A 21,726-nucleotide genomic window follows, 5' to 3' on the forward strand; every position below is an offset into this window, starting at 1 on the left:
CTGAGTCCAGGAGTTAGAGGCTGCAGTGAGTTATGATCGCACCACTGCACTCCAAGCTGGATGACAGAGTGAGACCCTGACTCTTAGAAAACAAACAGACAAAAACCTTATCATTGGATTGCTTGGATCTGTCAAAAACCACTTGGCCAAATAAGGGTGAGTCTATTTTGGAATAACTACCCTATTCCATCAATCTCTTCGTCTGTCTTTACGCTAACACCTCTGTGTCTTGGTAAGTTTTATGGAAACTCTTGAAATCAGGTCATGTAAATCTCCTAGCTTTGTTCTTTTTTCTTCTTCTTCCTCTTTTTATAAGATGGAGTCTCGCTCTGTCACCAGGCTGGAGTGCAATGGTGTGATCTCAACTCACTGCAACCTCTGCCTCCTGGGTTCAAGACATTCTCCTACCTCAGCCTCCCGAGTAGCTGGGATTACAGGCGTCCACCACTGCATCCGGCTAATTTTTGTATTTTTAGTAGAGATGGGGTTTTGCCATGTTGGCCAGGCTGGTTTCAAACTCCTGACCTCAGGTGATCCACCCGCCTTGGCCTCCCAAAGTGCTGGGATTACAGGCGTGAGCCACCGCACCTGACCCTAGCTTTGTTCTTCTGCAAGACAGTTTAAGCTATTCCAAGGTCCTCTGCATTTCCACGTAAACTTTACAACCGTCTTGTCGATTTTTTAAAAATGTCTGCTGGGATCATGATAGAAACTGTATGGAGTCTACAGATTAATTTGGGGAGAAATGACATCTTAATATCTTCCAATCCATAAACATAGTATATACTTTAAGTCTTCATTAATTTCTCTCAGAGACATTTTGTAGTATTACGACAGAGGCTTTGGAATTTCGGAAGTATTTGGCCTGTTCTTTCTCAGTTTATTCTGCTTCCCTCATTCATCTTCTTCTGAGATTGCAATAACACCAGTGTTAGATGTCCTGACATTGTCGCACACGTCTCCAGCTCTGTCCCTTCTCTCCAAACTTCATTCCTCCCTGTGATTTACAGTCTGTAACTTCCAGCTGGGCCCAGTGGCTCACGCCTGTAATCCCAGCACTTTGGGAGGCTGAGGTGGGTGGATCAAATGAGGTCAGGAGTTCAAGACCAGCCTGGCCAACATGGTGAAATCCCATTTCTACTAAAAATACAAAAATTAGCTGGGTGTGGTAGCCTGCTCCTGTCATCGCAGCTACTTGGGAGGCTGAGGCAGGACAATGGCTGAGCCTGGGAGGTGGAGGTTGCAGTGAGCTGAGATGGCACCATTGCACTCCAGCCTAGACAAGAGCAAAACCTCATCTCAAAAAATAAATAAATAAACGACGAAGTGCGTAACTTCCACTGGACTATCTTCAAGTTCAGCGACTTTTCCCTCTGCCACGTGCAGCTTCCTCATCAGGCTGATCCAGCGATTGTTCATTTCGGGTCTCGTGCTTTTCATTTTCAGAATTTCCATTTGACGGTTTTTAGTAGTTTCTATTTCCCTGCTGAGGCTCCCCATCTGTTCATTCATTAGTCACACATCTTCCTCTAAGTCCTTGACCGTATTCGTAAGAGCTGCTGTGACGGTTGATTTTGTATGTGAATCTGACTGGGCTAAGGGCTTCCCAGGGAGCTGGTGAAGCATTATTTCTAGGTGTGTCTGTGAGGGGTTTCCAGAAGAGATCAGCATTTGAATCAGAAGACCAAGCAAAGATTCACCCTTACCAATGTGGATGGGTGTCATCCGACCCACTGAGGGCCCAAGTAAAAGCAGAAAGGCAGAGGAGGACGAACTTGCTCTCTTCTAAAGCCGAGACGTCCATCGTCTCCTGCCTCTGGACATCGAAACTCCTCCTGGCTGTCACACCTTCAGACTCCAGAACACACACTGGCTCCTGCCCATCCCACACCAGGACTCAGGCCTTTGGCCTTGGGCTGACACATCACTGGCTCGCTGGTTCTCTGACCTCTGGGCTCAGACTTAGTTAAATCACATGCTTTCCTGGGTCTCCAGCTTGCAGGCAGCACATGGCGGGACTTTCTGGCCTCCATAATCACGTAAGCCAGTTCCCATAATAAATCTTCTCAGCCACCTATGGGGATCCCTCTGGTTCCGCTTCTTGGAAGCCCTATGACCAATACAGCTGCTGACCACGTCTGGGTCATCCGAAGGTCAGCTTCTATTGACTCTTTTTTTTCCTGAGCATGACTCACTTTCTCCTGTTTCTTGCGTTTGGTGGTTTCTTTCTTGGACCCGGGATGTTATGAATGAGACTTTGTGAGACTCTGGATCCTACCATTTCTTCCAAAGAGTACAACTGTCTGACAGTTAACTTGGTTGGACTCGGCCTTCGAACTCTGCCCTCCCTGAAGTGGGCAGCGGCTGAACTGGCTGCTGAGTTCTGCTCCCAACTGTTGTTATTTTTTGCTGCAAATGTTAAGGTCTTTCCTGTGCAGGTGAAGTTTAATGGTCAGCCAAGGAGTTCAGTGGATTTTATACTCAAAGATTTAGAGGCTCCTGCTCGCTGTGGACCTCTCTCATCCAGCATTTCCCTCCTCACCTCTGGGCTGCTGGACGACCAGCCCCCAATCTGTCCTGGGACACCTCAGCTTTCTGCATGAAGTGAGGCAACCCAAAAGCGAAAGGCCCCACAGCCTGAACGTCCCCCCCCAGCAGGCGCGTCCCTCCCAGGCAGGGTCCCTCCAGCTCCTCTCAGCTCTGACCACTCTCCTGGGCCTCCAGATATATTTTTACAGATTTTCTCCAATTTCTGGAATTACTAGGGGCCGGAAAGTTAGTCTGGCCACACTACTCTGTCACTACTGAAAGTGAGACCTCCATAAGCATACTGTTGAAACCTTTGAAACGACTCCATTGCACACAGCAAATAGACCAAGGCTGAGAGAGCTGGGGTAACGTGTGAGTGGACAGCCACGGGGGCTCCCTCCGCCCACAGTCAGGACCTCTGTGGCTCCGCCAGCTAAGAGTGGAGACACAGCCCTTCCCCTCCCTCTGCACTCACAGTAGGACAAGACCACAGGACGAAGATGCTGGAAATACAACCCGGTGGTCACCCCAACACACGGAACTCAGACACTGCAGACGTGCCCAGGGAGGTCTTCCAACACGGAGGACTCAGACACCGGGACACTCTTATCCTGCTGTTCTTTTTTGAGACAGAGTCTCGCTCTTGTTGCCCAGGCTGGAGTGCAGTGGCGCTATCTCAGCTCACTGCAACCTCCACCTCCCGGGTTCAAGCGATTCTCCTGCCTCAGCCTCCCCAGTAGCTGGGATTACAGGCACTCAGCATGATGCCCAGCTGTTTTATTTTTAGTGGAGACGGGGTTTCACCATGTTGGCCAGGCTGGTCTCGCATTCCTGGCCTCAAGCAATGCACCCGCCTCGGCCTTGAAAAGTGCTGGGGTCACAGGCCTGAGCCACCACGCCCAGCCACGCCTGCCTTGCTTTTTCCTCCCACCCAGGACTATGAGGAATGTTCCTTCATACAGCCTCAGTCTTCATGCACTTCCCATTAACCTCTTGTAATTCGCCCAAGCACTGAGGTTAAAAGTGAGCAACTAAAGCACTGGAGGGGAAGCTGTGTTTGGGAATCTCTCTCTGGGACGCAGTAATCTTAGAAACGCTGACAATATCCCTTCTCTCCCTCCTGTGTCATACCAGTTACCCGAAGCCTGTTGCTGCTGGGGGAGTGGAACCTGGGGTCACCTGGTTCTGCCCGTCACACCCTTAGACTCCCTTCCTCTGCAGGCCCTCCTGGTGGAGCCCAGAGCACTGGCCGTCAGCCTTGCTACACGGATGGCACTTTCCATTTGTAAAAAGTCCTCTCCCAACACCCTTATCCGGTCAATGGACGCTGGAAGACAGAGGTGCCTGTGTGTTGTTTGAGACTTTAAAACGGTGGAACTGAAATTTCATGACACACATATTCTAAGGTATGACGGAGGGAGAAATAAAGGGAACAGTAAAGAAGCGGGTTTAAATAAAGTTAAATTAAGAAAATCAAATCAAACGTATTTGTTAAAACAATGTTAATAATATAAACACCTGCCAGACTGAATGGGTTTACTCAGTCTTCCTCCTACGACCAGTTCTGCATCAGAAACACGCTGGGTCCCTGGGACGGGGTGGCCATGGCCATCTGTCCCAACCACCTCCCAGTTCAAGTGGGAGACTGACATGGCAGCTGCCTCCGAATCCGGGCGCCAGGAGCTCTCCCAGGTACGGATCAGATCCTAGAAGCAGGCGCTACTGTGGTGTCCCTTGGGGTAACAGGTGCTGGTCCCTAATAGCTCCTTTCCTTTGGCCATCACTGACAAGGCAGTCCCACCACTACCTTGCTCCTCAGCACAGGTGCCGTCTCCATCAGCAAGTTTCTTGCGCAGGGAGGTGACACATGACCAGTCTCGGTCACCTGGGAGGCAGGCTCACTTACATCATGACCAGCAGCCCCAGTGCATCTGAGGGCCACAGCTGTCCACTGGGAGGAAGAGGGAACCCTCAGGGGCTGGGTTGAGAGACGGGTGCACCATGAGACCCATTGGAGGGTCTGAAGTCTCCTGGGAGTGCAGGGCAGTGACAGGGGAGGGGACCCCATTGTGCAAGGACCATCACCTCTGCCTTCTCACTAGACTTGAGCTTGACGAGCACTCAGCTAAGAGCCGGCACACAGAACCAGAGCCAGCCCCACATGGCCCTGCCCGTAATCCCATGGGGAGAGGCCAGCCTGCCGTGCCTTCCCTCTGGACGCCCGTAAAGCACCCCAAGGCCCTGCCCGTAATCCCATGGGGAGAGGCCAGCCTGCCGTGCCTTCCCTCTGGACGCCTGTAAAGCACCCCAAGGCCCTGCCCGTAATCCCATGGGGAGAGGCCAGCCTGCCATGCCTTCCCTCTGGACGCCCGTAAAGCACCCCAAGGCCCTGCCCGTAATCCCATGGGGAGAGGCCAGCCTGCCGTGCCTTCCCTCTGGACGCCCGTAAAGCACCCCAAGGCCCTGCCCGTAATCCCATGGGGAGAGGCCAGCCTGCCGTGCCTTCCCTCTGGACGCCCGTAAAGCACCCCAAGGCCCTGCCCGTAATCCCATGGGGAGAGGCCAGCCTGCCGTGCCTTCCCTCTGGACGCCTGTAAAGCACCCCAAGGCCCTGCCCGTAATCCCATGGGGAGAGGCCAGCCTGCCGTGCCTTCCCTCTGGACGCCCGTAAAGCACCCCAAGGCCCTGCCCGTAATCCCATGGGGAGAGGCCAGCCTGCCGTGCCTTCCCTCTGGACGCCTGTAAAGCACCCCAAGGCCCTGCCACATCTGCAAGTCCCTTGGAATCTCCGTGGCACAATTACATCCCTCTCTGTGGCTTTGTGCGAAGTTGGTGTGTCACCTCCTGATCCTTTTCAAATCAGGGTAGAAAGAAGCGTGTGTGGAGGCTCCATGTCATCAGAGGCTACACTCGTGGAAAAACTCCATGCCCACCCCACACTGGAGTCTGGTCCACAGAGCGGGCCGGTCCTCCTCACTTGGGAACGGGCGGGCCACAGGGGTCTCTTGTCGGCAGAAACTTGACTCTCGCTCCTGAGCCCCTAGAGGGGAGGCGGCGAGGCAAACTAGGGTTGTCTTCATAGCCCTTCCTGTTTCTAGCTCTGTAACTGTGGCAGGATTACCGAGGCTCCGGGTTCCCCGTCTGCAATGGGAGGGTGACAGTGGCAAGGATCAGCCGTCATGTAAAAGCCAAGTAGAGGCTGAGCATACAGTAGATGCTCAGTAAGTGGGAGCCTGGCCGATCACCCCAGCGGGCGGGAGGAGGGCTCATTCAAGGAGCAGCATTATCACAGGGGCCGGTGCTCAACACGCAGGCGCGGAAAGCATCAAAAATGACGGGTTTTTTTTAAACTTAGGAGACCAGAAAGTCGGGGGTTTGGGCTGGGCTCAGTGGCTCACGCCTGTAACCCCAACGCTGGGAGGCTCAGATGGGCGGATCACCTGAGGGCGGGAGTTCAAGACCAGCCTGACCAACACGGAGAAACCCTGTCTCTACTAAAAATACGACATTAGCCGGGCGTGGTGGTGCATGCCTGTAATCCCAGCTACTCGGGAGGCTGAGACAGGAGACTCGCTTGAACCTGGCAGGTGGAGGTTGCGGTGAGCCGAGACTGCACCACTGCGCTCCAGTCTGGGCAACAAGAGCAAAACTCCATCTCAAAAAAAAAGGAAGTTGGGGGTTTGCTGCTGCTTTAGATCCTGCTCAGCTGTGTTGCTCTCGTGGGTTTCAGGGGTCATTCCTGTCTGTCCAGTTGCCCAAGAGGAAGCCTGAGATGGATGTGAACAGAGCCCTGGATCAGGCAGGAATGTGGAAGCCCAGACGTGGAAGGGCTTCCATGGCCAGACCCGGGCCCCAGCCCAGCTCCCTCTGCCCCCGGCCAGGGACTACCCCTCCTTCTGTCCCGCCCAGTCTCATCCTTTCGCTCCTGCTGTTTTCTGGGAGTCAGCTGTGCTGACAGATGCTAAATCCTGATCATTATTTTTGTCCTCACAATAGCCTGAAATCTTCCAGGAGGGGCCCCCGAGCATGGCTGCAGGCCTCCAGGGACAACAAAACCTGCCACCTTCACCTCCTGCCCGAGACCCCCGGGGGCCCAGCCCGGCAGCCTCAACCACCTGCCCCGATTCTGTTACAGAAGGGCAGCTGCTCCGAGGCCATCACCCCTGCCCCGCCGTCCACGGAAAATCAAAGAAAAGCCAACAGACTCTGCATTTCAGCCCCAGTGGGCCTGAGTGTTTACGGCGGACATAAAATAGCGCTGCTGACAGGCTCGGATGCGCCACGCTGGCCCCGGGCTGTCTGGTGCCGCCATGCGGGGTACCAAGCTGCCATTAGTGTGTAACTAGGAGATCGAGTCAGATGTCTCCTGACCTCGGTCCACACCGCAGGGTGGTTCATCCCCAAGGGGCTGGGGTGGGGGCGGCAGACAGGGGGCGCAGCAAGCCCCTGAAGAACCCGGCTGGGAACTGGATGGTGTCCATGTAGGGACAGACGGACAGACAGACAGACAAGGACCACTTTACACATCAGGGGGCTCATTCTCACACGCCCTGGCAGACCCTCACCATGACCCATGAGGGAGGAAGTCCGCACTTTTACTACCAGTGGGGAAACCAGGCCCCAGAGAGGGCACGAGAGTCAGCCAGCTTGCCAAGTCATGTAGGCACCCACCTGCACAGGCCCCTGCTACCAGAGTCCCGAAAGGAGCCCCGTCCAGGGGACTGTGCCCTCAGGCTGTAACTCCCTTTTTTAGGGGGGTTCTTTCTAAGCAGTAAAAGAGCTTCCCACCATCTAAAAATATTCAGGACCCAAAAAAGAACCACCCCTGGGGCCAGGTCACAAGGACTGGGCCCAGGGGAGCGTCCCCGGCCACAGCACAGGGTTTCAGTTCCCCTCTGCCATGTGAAGCATGCTGTGTGACCTCCGGCAAGTCACCTACCCTCTCTGAGCCTTCATTTGTGCAACTGCAAAACGGGGGCTGGAGCACCCACCCTGCAATGTTGTGAGGGCCGAGATGAAGCAGCAAAGCCCAGGGCCTGGGTCTCAGGGGACGGGGCGGGGACTGCCGAACAGCGTATGCACCCATGGCTCAGATCCTTCAGTTCAGCAATCGTGAATGTCTCGGAACCCCATGGCCCCCAGCCCGTCCTCCTACCACAGTGCACCAGGCCCAGGTCTAGTTAGGTCCCCTTAGGGAGCGTTCATCTCAGGAGTGAGAAACAAAAGCAGGAAGACCAGGGACACTTGGCAGCAGAGGCTGTCCTGCTGTACTTTCTAAGCATCTGGTGAAGGTGAACTTCAATTCAACCTGGCAGGGCTGGGGGCTGCTTCTTAGAGAAGGTGACCTGTGGGCTGGGTTTTGCAGAATGAATAGGAGTTGGGCAGTCAATATAGGAGATATTATGTACATGACGGGACTTTTACAATAACACCTGGCATGTTACGCTTATTCTTTAGAGGAATATTTCTTAAATGCCACTGTGTGCCAGTCAGATCTATACCGAATACAAGGGAAATAATGTCACAGAGAAGTCTTCCTCTTCCTGGGGTTCCAGAAGAGCACCAGGAGGGTGATTTCGAGGGGGTGAGACCTTCATCAGATACAGCACAGCCCTGTCCTTCAGGCCACAGCCCAGCTGCCCGCCCCTTCCTGGAAAATAACAAGATGAATGTGCAGGTCTTTAAAGCGGCCCGTTCTGTGCGGGTCCCCTCCCTCTGCAGAGATTGCATGAAATGAGACCGGAGAGTTGCTGTGACCGCATCGGTCCTGGAAGCACTCGAGTTTAACGAGGCATTAAAAATGAAAGCCCCTGGAAGTCCCAGGCCATACCTGCTCACACACACACACGGGGATGTGGAGCAGCGCAGTGGTCATGGGCACCTGCTCTGTGTGCGTCAGAGGGCTCCCCTGTGATCTCCCGCTGAAAAAGAACAAACGGCCTCTCCCTCGGTGGTGGGGGTCGGGGAGCAGGGTTTCAAGGTCACTGAGGCAGCCAGTCACATGGCAGCAGGGCTGCTGGAGGCATCTGGGGCCCACCGTGGTGCCAGAGTACCAAGGGGCCAACAAGACGTCTGATGGGGGCAGGGAGGGCCCCTGAAAGCTCGGGCCTGTCATCCCAATGAGCTGCGGTCAGCTGCCTCCAGCCAGCCCCAGAGGGAAGTGCTGGTGGCTCAGTTAGCAGGGTGGGTGCAGACAGGGAGACCCCTGTCCAGCAGTCCCACAGCCACGTCCCGACAGGTTCCGGGCTTGTCTAGACCACAGGAGCAAGAAAGGCCAGACTGCGTACACAGGATCACCTCCGAGCCAGGTCTACCAGCCCTCAATTCCTGAGAACAGACACAGCAGAGACCCAGACACTCCTAACCCCCCTGCCCAAAACAAGGCAGTGACTGGCCTGGCACAGGGGCAAGAGCAGGTTTCCTAAATCACACTTTGGCAAATCCTACGCACTCTTCAAAAGGAACACCTCCTCAAGGAAGCCTTCCTGGCTTCCTGGCTTGTCAGGGTCTGCCCCCAGAGGATGCTGCCTGGATAGCACATGCAGGAGATAGAAGAGCCTCAAGAATGAGACGTGCAGGTGCCTACATGGGGCTCAGGGTCCAGGTCTGTGGGGCAGGGCTCTATCAGCCACCCCTGGGGTTACGGAGGGGTGGTCTGACAATGACCCTCAGATGGACGGAGCTGGGCTCAAATTGCAGCACTGGCCCCTAGTTCTGTGTAAGCTGACCAGGTGCCTGCCTCTCAGAACCCCGTCTCCTTCCTGTCCAGCGAGAGGGTTCGGGGCCCCACCCGCAGGGCTCAGCCACATGCAATTGGAAGCATTCTGAAAGAGGCACCTTCCGGGGAGCTGGCTTCATTCATTCCGTTCAGCCAGTCCCCACAGCCGGGCCTGGCCTCGCAGAGTCACACAGAGGACCAAGAGACCCTCAGTGCATTTGAGGGAGTCACGTGCTGCCAAGGAGAAGCCCAGGTGGGGCCCAGCACGCAGCCTTAGAGGATCTGCATGCAAATGAGGCACCACGGCCAGTGGGGAGGCAGCCCCAGCAGACGATGCCGCGGTCCAGCATGGGTGTCCATGTCGATGAAGGACCTGGGGTGGGGGAGGGCAAAGGCCTTTCTGTCCCAGCCATCACCCGCCTTAAGGACCCCCACCTGTCCTCCATCCCTCCAGCCTCCCCTCCATCCCCACACGAGCCTCAGGCCACCGGGGCAGGACAGGGAGGTGCCTGTCAACACCTCTGCTGGGGGAGGGGGCTTCATTCCGGCCTCCTTCAGACCAGGGCAGGGTTTGCACGTGCCTGGGGCCAGGGGCTGTCTAACAGGGCTGGATTCATTTGCTTGTCTCTCGTGGGGCCAGTTTTTGTGGAGTCTGCTTTCAAACTTGTCCCCTGTGGAAAAACAATCCTCTGGGGTGAACGTAAGGCATCCCAAACCCAGCCTCTACTCGGGCTCCACACGCAGGCATCCTCCACAATGCGGACCTCCCGGCGTGAGGATGAACACACGGGAACTCGGGAGATGGTGTCTACACAAACTTCCTTTGGGAGAGGTGGGCAGGGTGAGGACAACTTGGGGAGGGTGGGCCGCAGAGGACAGCGATTTGTTCCTCCCTCCTTGTCCCCCTGCAGACAAAAGGGCACGGCACAGAGTGGCCAAGGCCCCAGGACAGGAACCAGTGGGAGAAGCGTGGCCCCTGGCCTCCCGGGTCGCGGCCAGCAGGCAGACCCCGCTCACTCCCCAGGTGGAAAGAAGACCTCCAAACCGCCCCGACACCAGAAACTCCTATATTTTATGCACCCTAAAAAATTATCCCGACGATGCTAACATGACACATTTAAAGCCACACGGTCATTTACGACGCAGTAAAGCATGCGGCGTTACGTTCACGGTGAATTACATCCCCCGCCGTGTCACCGTCGCATTTGTTTAAGCCTGAAAATCACTTCAACTCCAAGGAGAGCGATGCCAGTGTTATGCAAAGCAGGCTCCTAAATCATAAAATCGTGGATTCATCAAGTTCGGAGGGATTCACAGCCCATCTGGGTGGATGCTTTCGTTTCAGAGATAGGGAAACTGAGGCCCAGAGCAGCAGCCCCTTGAAAGGAAAGGAAAGGCCAGCTAGACCCCGGCCCTGGCGATCCACCACACTAAAGCAGCCAGCAGCCCCCACCTCACATCCACACCCTTGCCCAGAGCCCCTGCCCCAGACTCTCCCTTCCCGCGGGCGCTCCCTTCCCGCAGGTGCTCCTTTCCCACAGGTGCTCCCTTCCCACAGGTGCTCAGGAGCAGCTCTCCTTTCAAAGCCACTCCTGCTCAGATGCTCTCGGGGGAGAAGCCAGGAGGACAAGAGGTTCCGGACAGAGCCTGGCTGTGTCTGGGATCACTCCCTCCTCATGCAGCCACTGGGAGGGGCGGGGTGCCCTCCCACAGCAGCCTGAGAGGTCGCAGGACCCTGCTTCGCAGACAAGGATGCTCCTAGTGGGGCAGGTTTAAAAGCTGGCTGTCAACCATCTAGCAGCACACCCCTCCTCTGCGTGCAGGGAGGAGGCTGCAGGTCTAACCTCCCTTCCTCCAGCCACACAGGAGGAAGCGGTCGGCTAAACAAGGGTCAGTCTCAGGCCCACGTCCTTCCTTTGGCCTCTCATCTGCCCCAAGTGAGAGCTTCAGACTTCTCCTGTGTCCCTCTGATTCCCTAAGAATAATTCCCAGGGGTCTCTGACCTGCCGGTACCACAAGAGGGAGGGTAGAGGCAGGCAGCCTGGCTCTGCTGGGGGCTAGGGGTGCAGCCCACTTCACAGACAGACCAGGACAACCCCGGCACAGCGGCACCAGCGTCCGTGCAAGATCACTCACAAGACGCCCTCATCACGGCTCTGTTGCACCCAGTCCGGTGCCCTTTCCAAATCCTCCTCCATCGACAGGGCCCTCCCAGACTTCGTGGACCACACCTAGCCTCAGTGAACAGAAAATGGGAGCCAGCAACGCTAGCTGCAGTGCCAGGAGAGGGACAGAGGGCCCTGGAACTCAAGGCCAGAGCGATCAGACGGATGTTTCTTGAAGCTGGAAGGAAGAAGCCACTGTGCCACTACTGCCGTGCCCACTGGGGCCGACCACTGAGCGCTGGCATCACCACCTACCACCGTGCCCACTGGGGCTGACCACTGAGCGCGGGCATCGCTGGTACTCGGCCACCTTCCTGGACGCCCAGCAATGCTGCCCCCTGCAGCCAGCACAAGCTGACCCAAGCTGTCCTTCTCCTATGAGGAGAAGCATTGTCACTGCAGGGCCACCAAGTTGGGGTCACAGCAGGCATTTTGATGTGTGCCCTGTGCCTTCCTGGGGGGAAGGTGGTCCTCCCTGTGAGTTCTGGGGAACTTCTATAATGCTGATTCCTAGCCAACACCAAGCCTTGTCCCACAATAGCACAATATGCTGGACTTGCGCTGGAACAAGCGTGAGCCATGCCTCCACGTGGGGAGCCCCACCTTGCCCTCCAGCCTCGCCTTCCACACCTTGCCGAGCTCCTGCTGGGAAACTGCCCCAGTCTTCAGCAAGCTCCTCCTTGGGTACTGAGGCCTGGCCGTCACCTCTTCTGAGAATCCGTCCTTGCTTTCTGAGCTAGCATTCCGCCAGCCCCACTCTGCTCCCACAGAGCTCTTCTCTTCTGTGGACAAACCTGCCTCCGGACCCCAGGCTGTGAGCCCCCCAGCGCAGACATGTAGCCCTGGGCCCCCAAGAGTTGGGCAGGAATGAGAAGGGAAGTGCAGTGGCTGTGAGGGAGAAGCCATTATGCAAATGCAAGGTACTGATTATTAGAGCAGTTTAGAAACAGGCCCTCCATTTGGGCTTATTTTGCTTGATAAAGCATTTTTAAGTGGCAATATTTTGTGTTAATTTTTTCAACCAGCTGCTCTTATTATTTGATTATGCATTATTCAAAGCTCTCAAAGGCGAGCTTAGAGCACTTCAGAAAATAACTTCAGTGTTACAGGCGCCCACGCAGGGGATTGGCTCCAGCTCCCGGAAAGACGTTCTAGATCCAAGACCTGTGCGACCCGGCACGAAGCCACTGGCCACATGTGGCTGTCCAGCTCACAGATGACAAGCTGCACTTATCCACGCCAAAGCGCAAGCCACGTACCGGATCAGAGGACTCGGTGCTACAGCCACAAAACACGCACTGCCCAAGGGTGACCTGCGATACCGATCACAACTTGACCCAGATAATATTTTGAATATGCTGGGTTAAATATAAAATACATTTTTCTTTTTTTAAAGATGGGGTTTCATCATGTTGGCTAGGCTGGTCTCGAACTCCTGACCTCTTGTGATCCCCCCCACCTCAGCCTCCCAAAGTGCTGGGATTACAGGCATGAGCCACCACACCCGGCCATACATTTTTATTTTCTTAAGAGGCGAGGCCTTGCTCTGTCGCTCAGGCTGGAGTGCAGTGACAGGATCTATGTTGCCCAGGCTGGTCTCGAACTTCCGGCCTCAAGCAATCCCAAAGTGAAGTGCTGGGATTACAAGTGTAAGTCACCATGCCCAGCCTATAAAATACATTCTTAAGATTCATTTCGTTTGTCCCTTCTTATTTCTTGACGCGGCTCCCCTTCAAACCAACCACACTGCCTTGAAACTGCCCTTCAGCTTCCACACTCCCCATGGGGCCTGGGTCTTGGGAGGCAGGAAACGTCTTCAGTTTGATGGGTTTCCAGCTCCTGGCCCCGAGCCTGACACACAGGGAGTGTTTAGGAACCAGCTGATGATGGAATGAATGATGGTTGGTGAATGAATGAAAGCACACAGGGGCTCACACGGCGCCCCTCGCTGGTCTCCTAAAACCACATTTCCAGGTTCCCTGGGAGACAGCTGTGTCTGTGAGCCAGTGTTTGACTTTTCCCAAACAGCTGCAGCGTGTCTGGGGTCTGAGTGGCCAGGGGAGTCCTTTAGACATTCAAGGTGACCCTTATGTTGGGCAGGTGGCTATGGGCCCAAAGCAAAGGACAGGTGTGTTCTGCTCCAAATGACCCTTCCCTCTCCTCGCTCCCCTGCCTGATATGATCTGGCTGTGTCCCCACCCAAATCTCATCTTGAACTGCAGTTCCCAAAATCCCCATGTATTGTGGGAGAGACCTGGTGAGAGGTAACTGAATCACGGAGACGGTGACCCTCATAACCCTCATACTGTTCTCGTGCTAGCGTGTGAGTTCTCACGAGATCTGATGGTTTTATAAGGGGCTTTCCCCTTTTGCTCTGCACTTCTCCTTGCTGTCGCCAGGTGAAAAACACGTGTTCGCTTCCCCTTCCACCATGATCGTAAATTTCATGAGGCCTCCTCAGCCCTGTGGAACTGTGAGTCAATGAAACCTCTTCCCTTTATAATTGGAGAAATCTTTAAATTATAATACTAATACACCTGACTTCTGATTAGACCATTTCCCCAGCTCCAGCCTTGAAAACTCACAACCACATTCTCTCCCCAAGTAGGACCCAGGTAAGAAATGACATGCGTTTGTGTCTTGTAAACTGTCATAATGTCTAAGTATCCACACCAAGTCCACAGAGAACGGATAGGAAGTCTTGCCTTCCAGTGAAAGGAGGAGGGGGGAAAACAGCATAAAAATTCATTAAACTGGAGCCACTGGGACCAAATCGCAAGTTAAAGGTTCAAATGCATTCCCCTTCCTTACAACCGATGATTCACGTTTGCAATAACTGCAGTCATAAAGAGCTTGTTGGATTACGGAGGCATAGTCTTAATGTCAGGGAATAACATTATCGGACGGCGCAAAGCCATGTGTTCCCCAGAGTTGCTTTTCTGGGTGAGAGGAATTTTGGTTCAAGAGATCAGTCACAATCAGAATGGGCAGAGAAAGATGGAAAATGGACAACCCAGCCAGGTGCAGTGGCTCACACCTGTAATCCCAGCACTTTAGGAGGACGAGGCAGGTGGATCACCTGAGGTCAGGAGTTCCAGACCAGCCTGGTCAACATGGTGAAACCCCATCTATACTAAAAATACAAAAATTAGCCAGGTGTGGTGTTGCATGCCTGTAATCCCAGATACTCGGGAGCCAGGGGCAGGAGAATTGCTTGAACCTGGGAGCTGGAGGTTGCAGTGAACTGAGATCACACCACTGCACTCCAGCCTGGGTGACAAGAACAAAACTCATCTCAAAAAAAAGAAAAAAAGACCAGGCATGGTGGCTCACACCTGTAATCCTAGCACTTTGGGAGGCCAAAGCAGGCAGATCACCTGAGGCCTGGAGTTCGAGACCAGCATGACTAACATGAAGAAACCCCAGCTCTACTAAAAATACAAAATTTAGCCGGGCATGGTAGCGCACATCTGTAATCCCAGCTACTCTGGAGGCTGAGGCAGGAGAATTGCTTGAACCCAGGAGGTGCAGTTTGTGGTGAGTTGAGATTGTGACAATCCAGCCTGGGCAATAAGAATAAAACTCCATCTCAAAAAAAAAAAAAGAAAAGAAAAGAGAAAAAAAAGGAAAAGGAAAATGGGCCACCTAGGTTCTAGCCTGACGTGCCAGGCAGAAACCCTCCAAACGGAATGTGTACCATGAACCACCAGGGGCAGCCTGGCCACGCGGCGGGCAGCAGTTCAGGGAGTGTCCCGGGCTCAGTGTCCAGGAGGCTCCTACAGAGTGTGTATGTCATGCCAGTCCCTGGCCACACAAGGCCGACTGGTCCCCATCGTCCTGGAGCCCTCCTGCACTGACCGTCCAGAAACACAAAGGGATGTTTCTGCAGAGCACAAAACCCCAACCTCAGGCTGGTGACAGGAGAAACAGCAGGTCAGGAACTTGTCAGGAGCTCCCCAGTCTCTGCAGGGCACAGGCTCTGCACGGTGAGGGGTTAGGGTCAAATCGTGACTCTGCCACTTACTAGCTGGGTGACGTGGGCCAGTGGTGTCACCCCTCTGGACCTCAGTTTCCTTATCTGTAAAACGAGGATGACGGCAGAACAGACCTCACAGAGCGATTGAGGGTGGGGTCATGCAAGGGAATGAAGCCCAGCAGTGCCCAGCCCCAGAAAAGCTCGTAAGCATCGCCCACTGCTGCTGTCATTGTCATGTGGGTACAGACGCCCTACCACGTGCAGAAGGCTTGCCCTGTCAGGGCTGGGCCAGGAGAGGACAGGAAGAAGATGCAGGTCTGACCCTCTGATCTGCAGGGGACGGGCATTTAACTACCAACAGAGGTGTGGGTGCCGAGGGGGCGCTGGCCAGGATGGAGCACAGGAGCCTTCACAGAGTGGGAGACACCTTGGCCTGGACGTGGCAGACAAGGATTTCCAAGGCAGGGGATGCGGGGAAGGGCATGGAGGGTACAGTTCCAACTCTAAGCATGGCAAGTAGTGTGGCTGAGTCCGCCAGGGGCTGGGGCCTTATCCCCCAGGTACTTCCCTCTGGCCATGCCACCAGCCTGAAGCCCTGCCCTCTCTGAACCTGTGTCCTCCCCACTTACAGGGTTGAGATGGACAGCCCTCAGTCAGCCTCAGGAGCCTGCATGTGAGTATTTTTTTGGAATTTCTTTTTCCCCCAGATGAAGTTTCATTCTTGTCGCCCAGGCTGGAGTGCAGTGGTGCGATCTCGGCTCATTGCAATCTCCGCCTCCCGAGTTCAAGTGATCCTCCTGCCTCAGCCTCCTGAGTATCTGGGATTATAGGCGCCCGCCACCACACCCGGCTAAATTTTGTATTTTTAGTAGAGACGGGCTTTCACTATGATGGCCAGGCAGGTTGGTCTCTGACTCATGACCTCAGGTGATCCACCCACCTCAGCCTCCCCAAAGTGCTGGGATTCCAGGCGTGAGCAATTTTTTTTGGAATTTTTGAAGTTCCCCTCAGTTTCCTGAGGCTGGTCAGGGTGGACAGTGGCCTCCAGGTGGACGCCCCAGGCCTGGCTGTGACTTGCATGGCCCCTGTGCCCGCCTCTCCCCTTCGGGATGCTCTACAACCCTCAGACCCACATGGGGCCGACCAGATGTCTGCAGGAGCTCTGGGAGTCCTGCCAGTGGGATTGCCCAGGGCCCCGTGGCCAGCCCAGCATCAAAGGCTTGTGGCAGCTCCTCCAGCTGGTGGGCGAGGAATTTCTTTCACAGGAGAGCGTGAGGCTGGGCCGCCAGCATGGTGCTGCATGCTGATTTGGGTGTGACTTAAATTGTTTATATAGACAAGGATCCTGGGTCCTGCACCCTGGATATGGGCTGAGCAGTAAGACGGGGAAAGCCCCAGCATACAGCAGGCACTCAACACACGCAGCTCCCCATCCCACTCCTCTGACGGTTCTCATTCTCAGTCCGTGCTCTAAGATGAAGGGAGAGAGAAACACTAAGAGTCTTCCCAGAAGAAACGGTAGTTGAGCTTAGAACACAGAAGCTGCTGTCAAACAGCTCCGGAGGCCCCCAGGTGGCAAGGAAGCCCAGAGGCACCGTCTCTCAGTGGCCTGGGACAGCGGTGGCCAAGCCAGGCCGGGAGCCCCCAGCCAGGATGCAGGCTTCAGGCAAGCCCACCAGATCTCAGCCTGGGTCCCTCGCCTACATGTGGGCCCCCCCTTCCTCCTGCCCTCCGACCTCCCTCCTCCCAGATCGGGCCACGAGATCACATGCTGGCCACAGATTGCCACGGTCCTGGTGGGGCTGCAGCCCTGGTGCTGTGGCCAGGCTTGGGCAGTGCCTGGGTGGAGCAGAGGCCTCTCAGAGAGAGGAATGAGGTGGACACGAAGAAGAGTGGACAGCGGCGGGCCCACGAGGCGGGCGGTGCCGGCGGGGCTGCGTGTCAGCTCTGAGCCCACACGCTCCCGTGCCCTGTGTCTGCGCTCCGGGGCCTCTGCTTCTGATCGCACCGCTCCCTCCTCATGACACGGCCTCCCAGGACACAGCTCAGGGAGCATGACCAGGCCTCCTTTTGACTGGGCTCCTGCTCCACCCCACAGCTTCACAGAGACAAGCCCTCATGGAGGACCCTGCTAGGGCAGCGGGCCAACACCCAGGCCAGCCACCAGACAGGCTGGGCAGCCTTCTAGAATGTACGAGGAGTGTGAAGATCTGCTCATCTCTGGGGCCTCGCAGAGGCATGCCTTCCCACTCTGCATGGGAGCCCACTCCCTGACACATCACGAGGCGGCGCCCGGTGAGAAGAGCCCAGGGCCAGCTCTGCCTGCACTGTGGCCGCCACCTTTCCTCTCGACTCCCTGGACACCACCAGGAACCTCCCCGTCCCTCCCTCCTTCCCTCCATCCCTCTTCCCTGCCCTCCTCCCCGCCCTCCTCCCATCCCCCAGCCTTACTCGGCCAGCTCCTCCAGGCTGCGGTAGACGTCATCGTCATTCTCTGTGGTCTCTTCTGAGGGAAAAGGCCTGTGGGAGAGAAGGCAAGAGGGAGGTGAGCGGATCCCGGCACTGCTGGCCAGTGGGGCTCCAGCTGGACCCCACAGCAGAGCCCAGTGTGGCCCAGCCAGGAGCGAAGGGGCTCCTGTCCATTCTCTGGAAAGACATGGAGGTATGAGGACACTGATCGGAGTCATAGGACGGGCCAACTGGGCCGCAGAGCAAAAGGAGACCCATGCCCAGCTTGCCAGGGGGCAACAAACATGTCACGCCCACTCTGGGCTCTGGGTGTCCAGTGGGCAGGTGAGAAGCCCAGGTCAGGGCTGCAGAAAGCGTTCATCTGCCCGGAGACCTGGCGTCCCCTTTATCATTGCTCCCACTTCCAGGGGGTTCACAGTGGAGAGGAGGCTCCCCACACACCTCCTGGTCTCCAGTTCAGTCCCCACAGGAGAGGAGGCAGGAGGGGACTCCGGAAGGGAGGGGTGGCTTCTGAGGCGCCGAGGGTAGGGGCTTTCCCAGCCCACCCACCAGCCACGAGTTGGAGGTCAGGATGAGAGTCCTGAAAAGGAACAGCTCTCAGACCCTCTGCATGGATCTGCAGCCTACCCTCCTAGGAAGGGAGCAGGAGCCTCATGGGGACACCCCAGAAGGAACACGGCGGTGCTCCCCTCACCCTCCGCCCCCGAGACGCCCCAACCCTGGTGCCTTTCTGCAGTTCAGGATGGTATAGAAATGCATACAAATATAAACTTTAATCATCTGGGCTCTTCTTGAGTCTCATTTTTGTGGAACTCCCATGCCTATGTACATAATTATAATTGTTTTTCTCCTGTTCATCTGTCTTATGTCAATTTAATTCATACACCAGCCAAAGAACCTGGAGGGGTGGAAGGAAGCAGTTTCTCCTCCCCTAGGACCCAAAGCATGGTTCTGCTCTGTCCTCTGCAGACAGACAGATGGGTGTGGTCCCGAGTCGACAGGCCTCCCTGCACAAGGCTAGCACGGCCAGCCCGGGCCAAGCACTCAGAGCCCAGCCTCAGGGAGGGAGAAGAGGTGGCAGAGACTGATCAAACACGGAGAGGAGGGGGCTGCAGCGGGCTCAAAGCTCTGGGCCAATCCTCTCATCTCCAGAGGAGACCTGGAAGGCCCCTTAATTAAAGCAAACATCCCCCTGTAGCCCCAGGGTGCGTGTTCTGGGAGGAAACCTGTCACTAGGGATGGGCCAGGAGACCCCAGCAGGCGGCTGCCAGGCCCAGATGCCGGCTAGGATTGCTTCCTCGCCTGGGGTCAGGCTGACATTTGCTCAGCCCAAGATCCAGCTGGGACAGCAGTCCAGCCTGGCAGTCCCCCCACCACCGGGAGACTGGGGGCCTGTGCTGCGGCGGGAGGGGCGGGGGAGTCCGCTGAGCTATGAGCTGGAGGCCTGGGTCCTACCTGGCTCTGTCACAGACCTGCAGGGACCGGGCCTTAGGTCAGAGGTCCCCAAGCCAGACCCGCCAGGCCATTGGTCAGCATGCCCCTGTGGCTTCCTGGTAGAAGCCCGTGTCTAAGGGGGCAGCATGGCCGGGCCTGACCTCCACGTGGTGAGCTCTCTCCTCCCAGGCACTCTCCCTCGTTCCACCGTCACCCGACAGCAGTACCCCCCAGTGGAGGTGTGTGTCCTCAGGTCACAGGCAGAGCTGAGGCTGCCAGATCATCCTCATCCTCGGGGCTCCATCGCTGACACAGCGCCACTCACAGCCAAGAAACCCCTCAAGGAATCCATCTCTTCCCACGATCTGCAGAGTGCCAAGCTGTCACAGATCCTGTGTCGCTGATGGGGGTGGGGCTGAGGAGCCACAACCTGGCTGACACTCAGGTGACCCCAGAAAGTGCAGGAGCATGTGGGGGCCAGGAGCCAGGGAGGCTCTGCCAGGCTGAGAGGTGGCTTCAGGACCCCAGAGGTGGAGGCTTCTTCCCTCTCAGCATGAAACCCCGCTGCCAGGACAGCCCCGTGCTCCCACGGCAGCCCCTCGCTTACGTCCAGCCATCCCTGTCTCTGATCTTGTCAGTCACTTCTACTTTTTCCAAATTTTCAGTGATGATTGGTATCCCTTCCATAAGAAAAATAGAGGCCGGGCGCGGTGGCTCACACCTGTAATTCCAGCACTCTGGGAGGCCAAGGCAGGCAGCTCATGAGGTCAGGAGATTGAGACCATCCTGGCCAACATGGTGAAACCCCATCTCAACTAAAAATACAAACATTAGCTGGGGGTGGTGACACATGCCTGTAATCCCAGCTACTCAGGAGGCTGAGGCAGGAGAATCACTTGAACCAGCGAATCGAGGGTTGCAGTGAGCCGAGATCGCACCACTGTACTCCAGCCTGGTGACAGAGCGAGACTCCGTCTCAAAAAAAAGAAAAGAAAAGAAAAAAATAGAATCCAACTTCTTATTATGAAAATGTGTCATCATCATAAGTGAAAAACATTAAACCCCACTCATATCCAATAAAAGTGTGTTACGTATAAAATGACATCGTGGCCAAATATTAATGTGCTTTCTCACACAGAACGTAGAGAGGGAAGAGAAAATGTCAAACTCCTGAAGCTGTGAGGGCAGGATCTTGATCAGATTTGATCACAGGATGTGGGCGACAGTTTAGGGTATCAGGGCATCCCTTCCAACACGACGGCCCTTTGGGGGCTCTATTTCCAGAACCCGCCCTGCTAAGTTGTCCGAGAGACGCACTCACACTTTGTGAGGAGACACACACTAACGATGAGCAGACACACACACATGCCTCTCACTCTTCCCGTGCCCAGGCAGACATCACTCATCCCCTGAAGCTCTCCTGTCCCTGAAGCCCAGCGAAGGGTTCTTAACACAAGGCTCTGCTCCTCCATCAGTCCCGGGACTCAGATGGGACCCACCTGCCCTGCCAGGAGAGCTGAGCCCGGGGCAGTGAAGGGGGGGAAGGCTTTCCAGCTGGGCAAACCCAGGCGTGAACCCTAGGCCCAGCCCCTGCTCCCTGTGACCCTGGACAACCTATCTAACTTACCTGCATGTCACCCTTCTGGCCCTGGAAGATGGAAGTCATCAGGCCTTCTTGGAGGGCTGCCGTGAGAGCAGCTGTAGGATGGCAGAGTGCCCTGCACTTAGCAGGGCCCCAGCAAGGGCAGTTGCAATTTAGAACTTCCAGCATCATCCTCGTTCCGGGCACTTTCTGCCGCCCAAGAAAACTGCCTTCTGACGCCTCCTGAGGGCCTAAGGGCCACACTCACAAAGATGATTTTGGAATATTGTTTCCTAACAGAAAATGAGTGTCCGCTCAAATGAGGCACAATAGCCATTTCAAAACCTTTTGTTGGCCAGGGGCGGTGGCTCATGCCTGTAATTCCAGCACTTTGAGAGGCCCGAGGTGGGCAGATCACCTGAGGTCAGGAGTTCAAGACCAGCCTGACCAATATGGCAAAAGCCTGTCTCTACTAAAAATGCAAAAAAATTAGCCAGGCGTGGTGGCGCATGCCTGTGATCCCAGCTACTTGGGAGGCTGAGATAGGAGAACTGCTTGAACTGAGATTGTGCCACTTCAATCTAGCCTGGGTGACAGAGCAAGACTCTGTCTCAAAAAAATAAATTAAAAAAAAAAAAAACCTTTTGTCTTTTAAAAAAACCTGACCTGGAGCCATCGTTGTCTTAAATTTCCCTCCCCTGCATCTCACTGGTGTTTGGTTCAACCCCTCGTCATCTCCTCTACCTGCCTGACCCAGAAGAGAAAAAGCAGGAATGTTAAAGCCCAAAGAATTATCCTGCTGCCCGTAAAATCTTCACTACTTTTATTGTAAGATCCCTATTTGAGGCCACAA

At 55.5% G+C, this 21,726-nt stretch overlaps 1 protein-coding gene across 4 annotated transcripts in view; it reads right to left on the reverse strand.

The window, feature by feature from the left end:
• Window positions 1-21,726, reverse strand: part of VAV2 (vav guanine nucleotide exchange factor 2) — a 227,217-nt gene that overhangs the window by 58,673 nt on the left and 146,818 nt on the right. For all 4 annotated transcript variants that reach the window (XM_064371734.1, XM_064371732.1, XM_064371733.1 and 1 more), the window contains exon 4: window positions 17,840-17,908. In XM_064371734.1, coding sequence (XP_064227804.1) covers window positions 17,840-17,908 — 69 coding nt within the window. The remainder of the gene's footprint in view (window positions 1-17,839; window positions 17,909-21,726) is intronic.

This window comes from Aotus nancymaae, unplaced genomic scaffold, assembly GCF_030222135.1.
Source record: "Aotus nancymaae isolate 86718 unplaced genomic scaffold, 86718_ANA_hifiasm-v0.15.2.pri h1tg000158l, whole genome shotgun sequence".
Classification (NCBI taxonomy): domain Eukaryota; kingdom Metazoa; phylum Chordata; class Mammalia; order Primates; family Aotidae; genus Aotus; species Aotus nancymaae.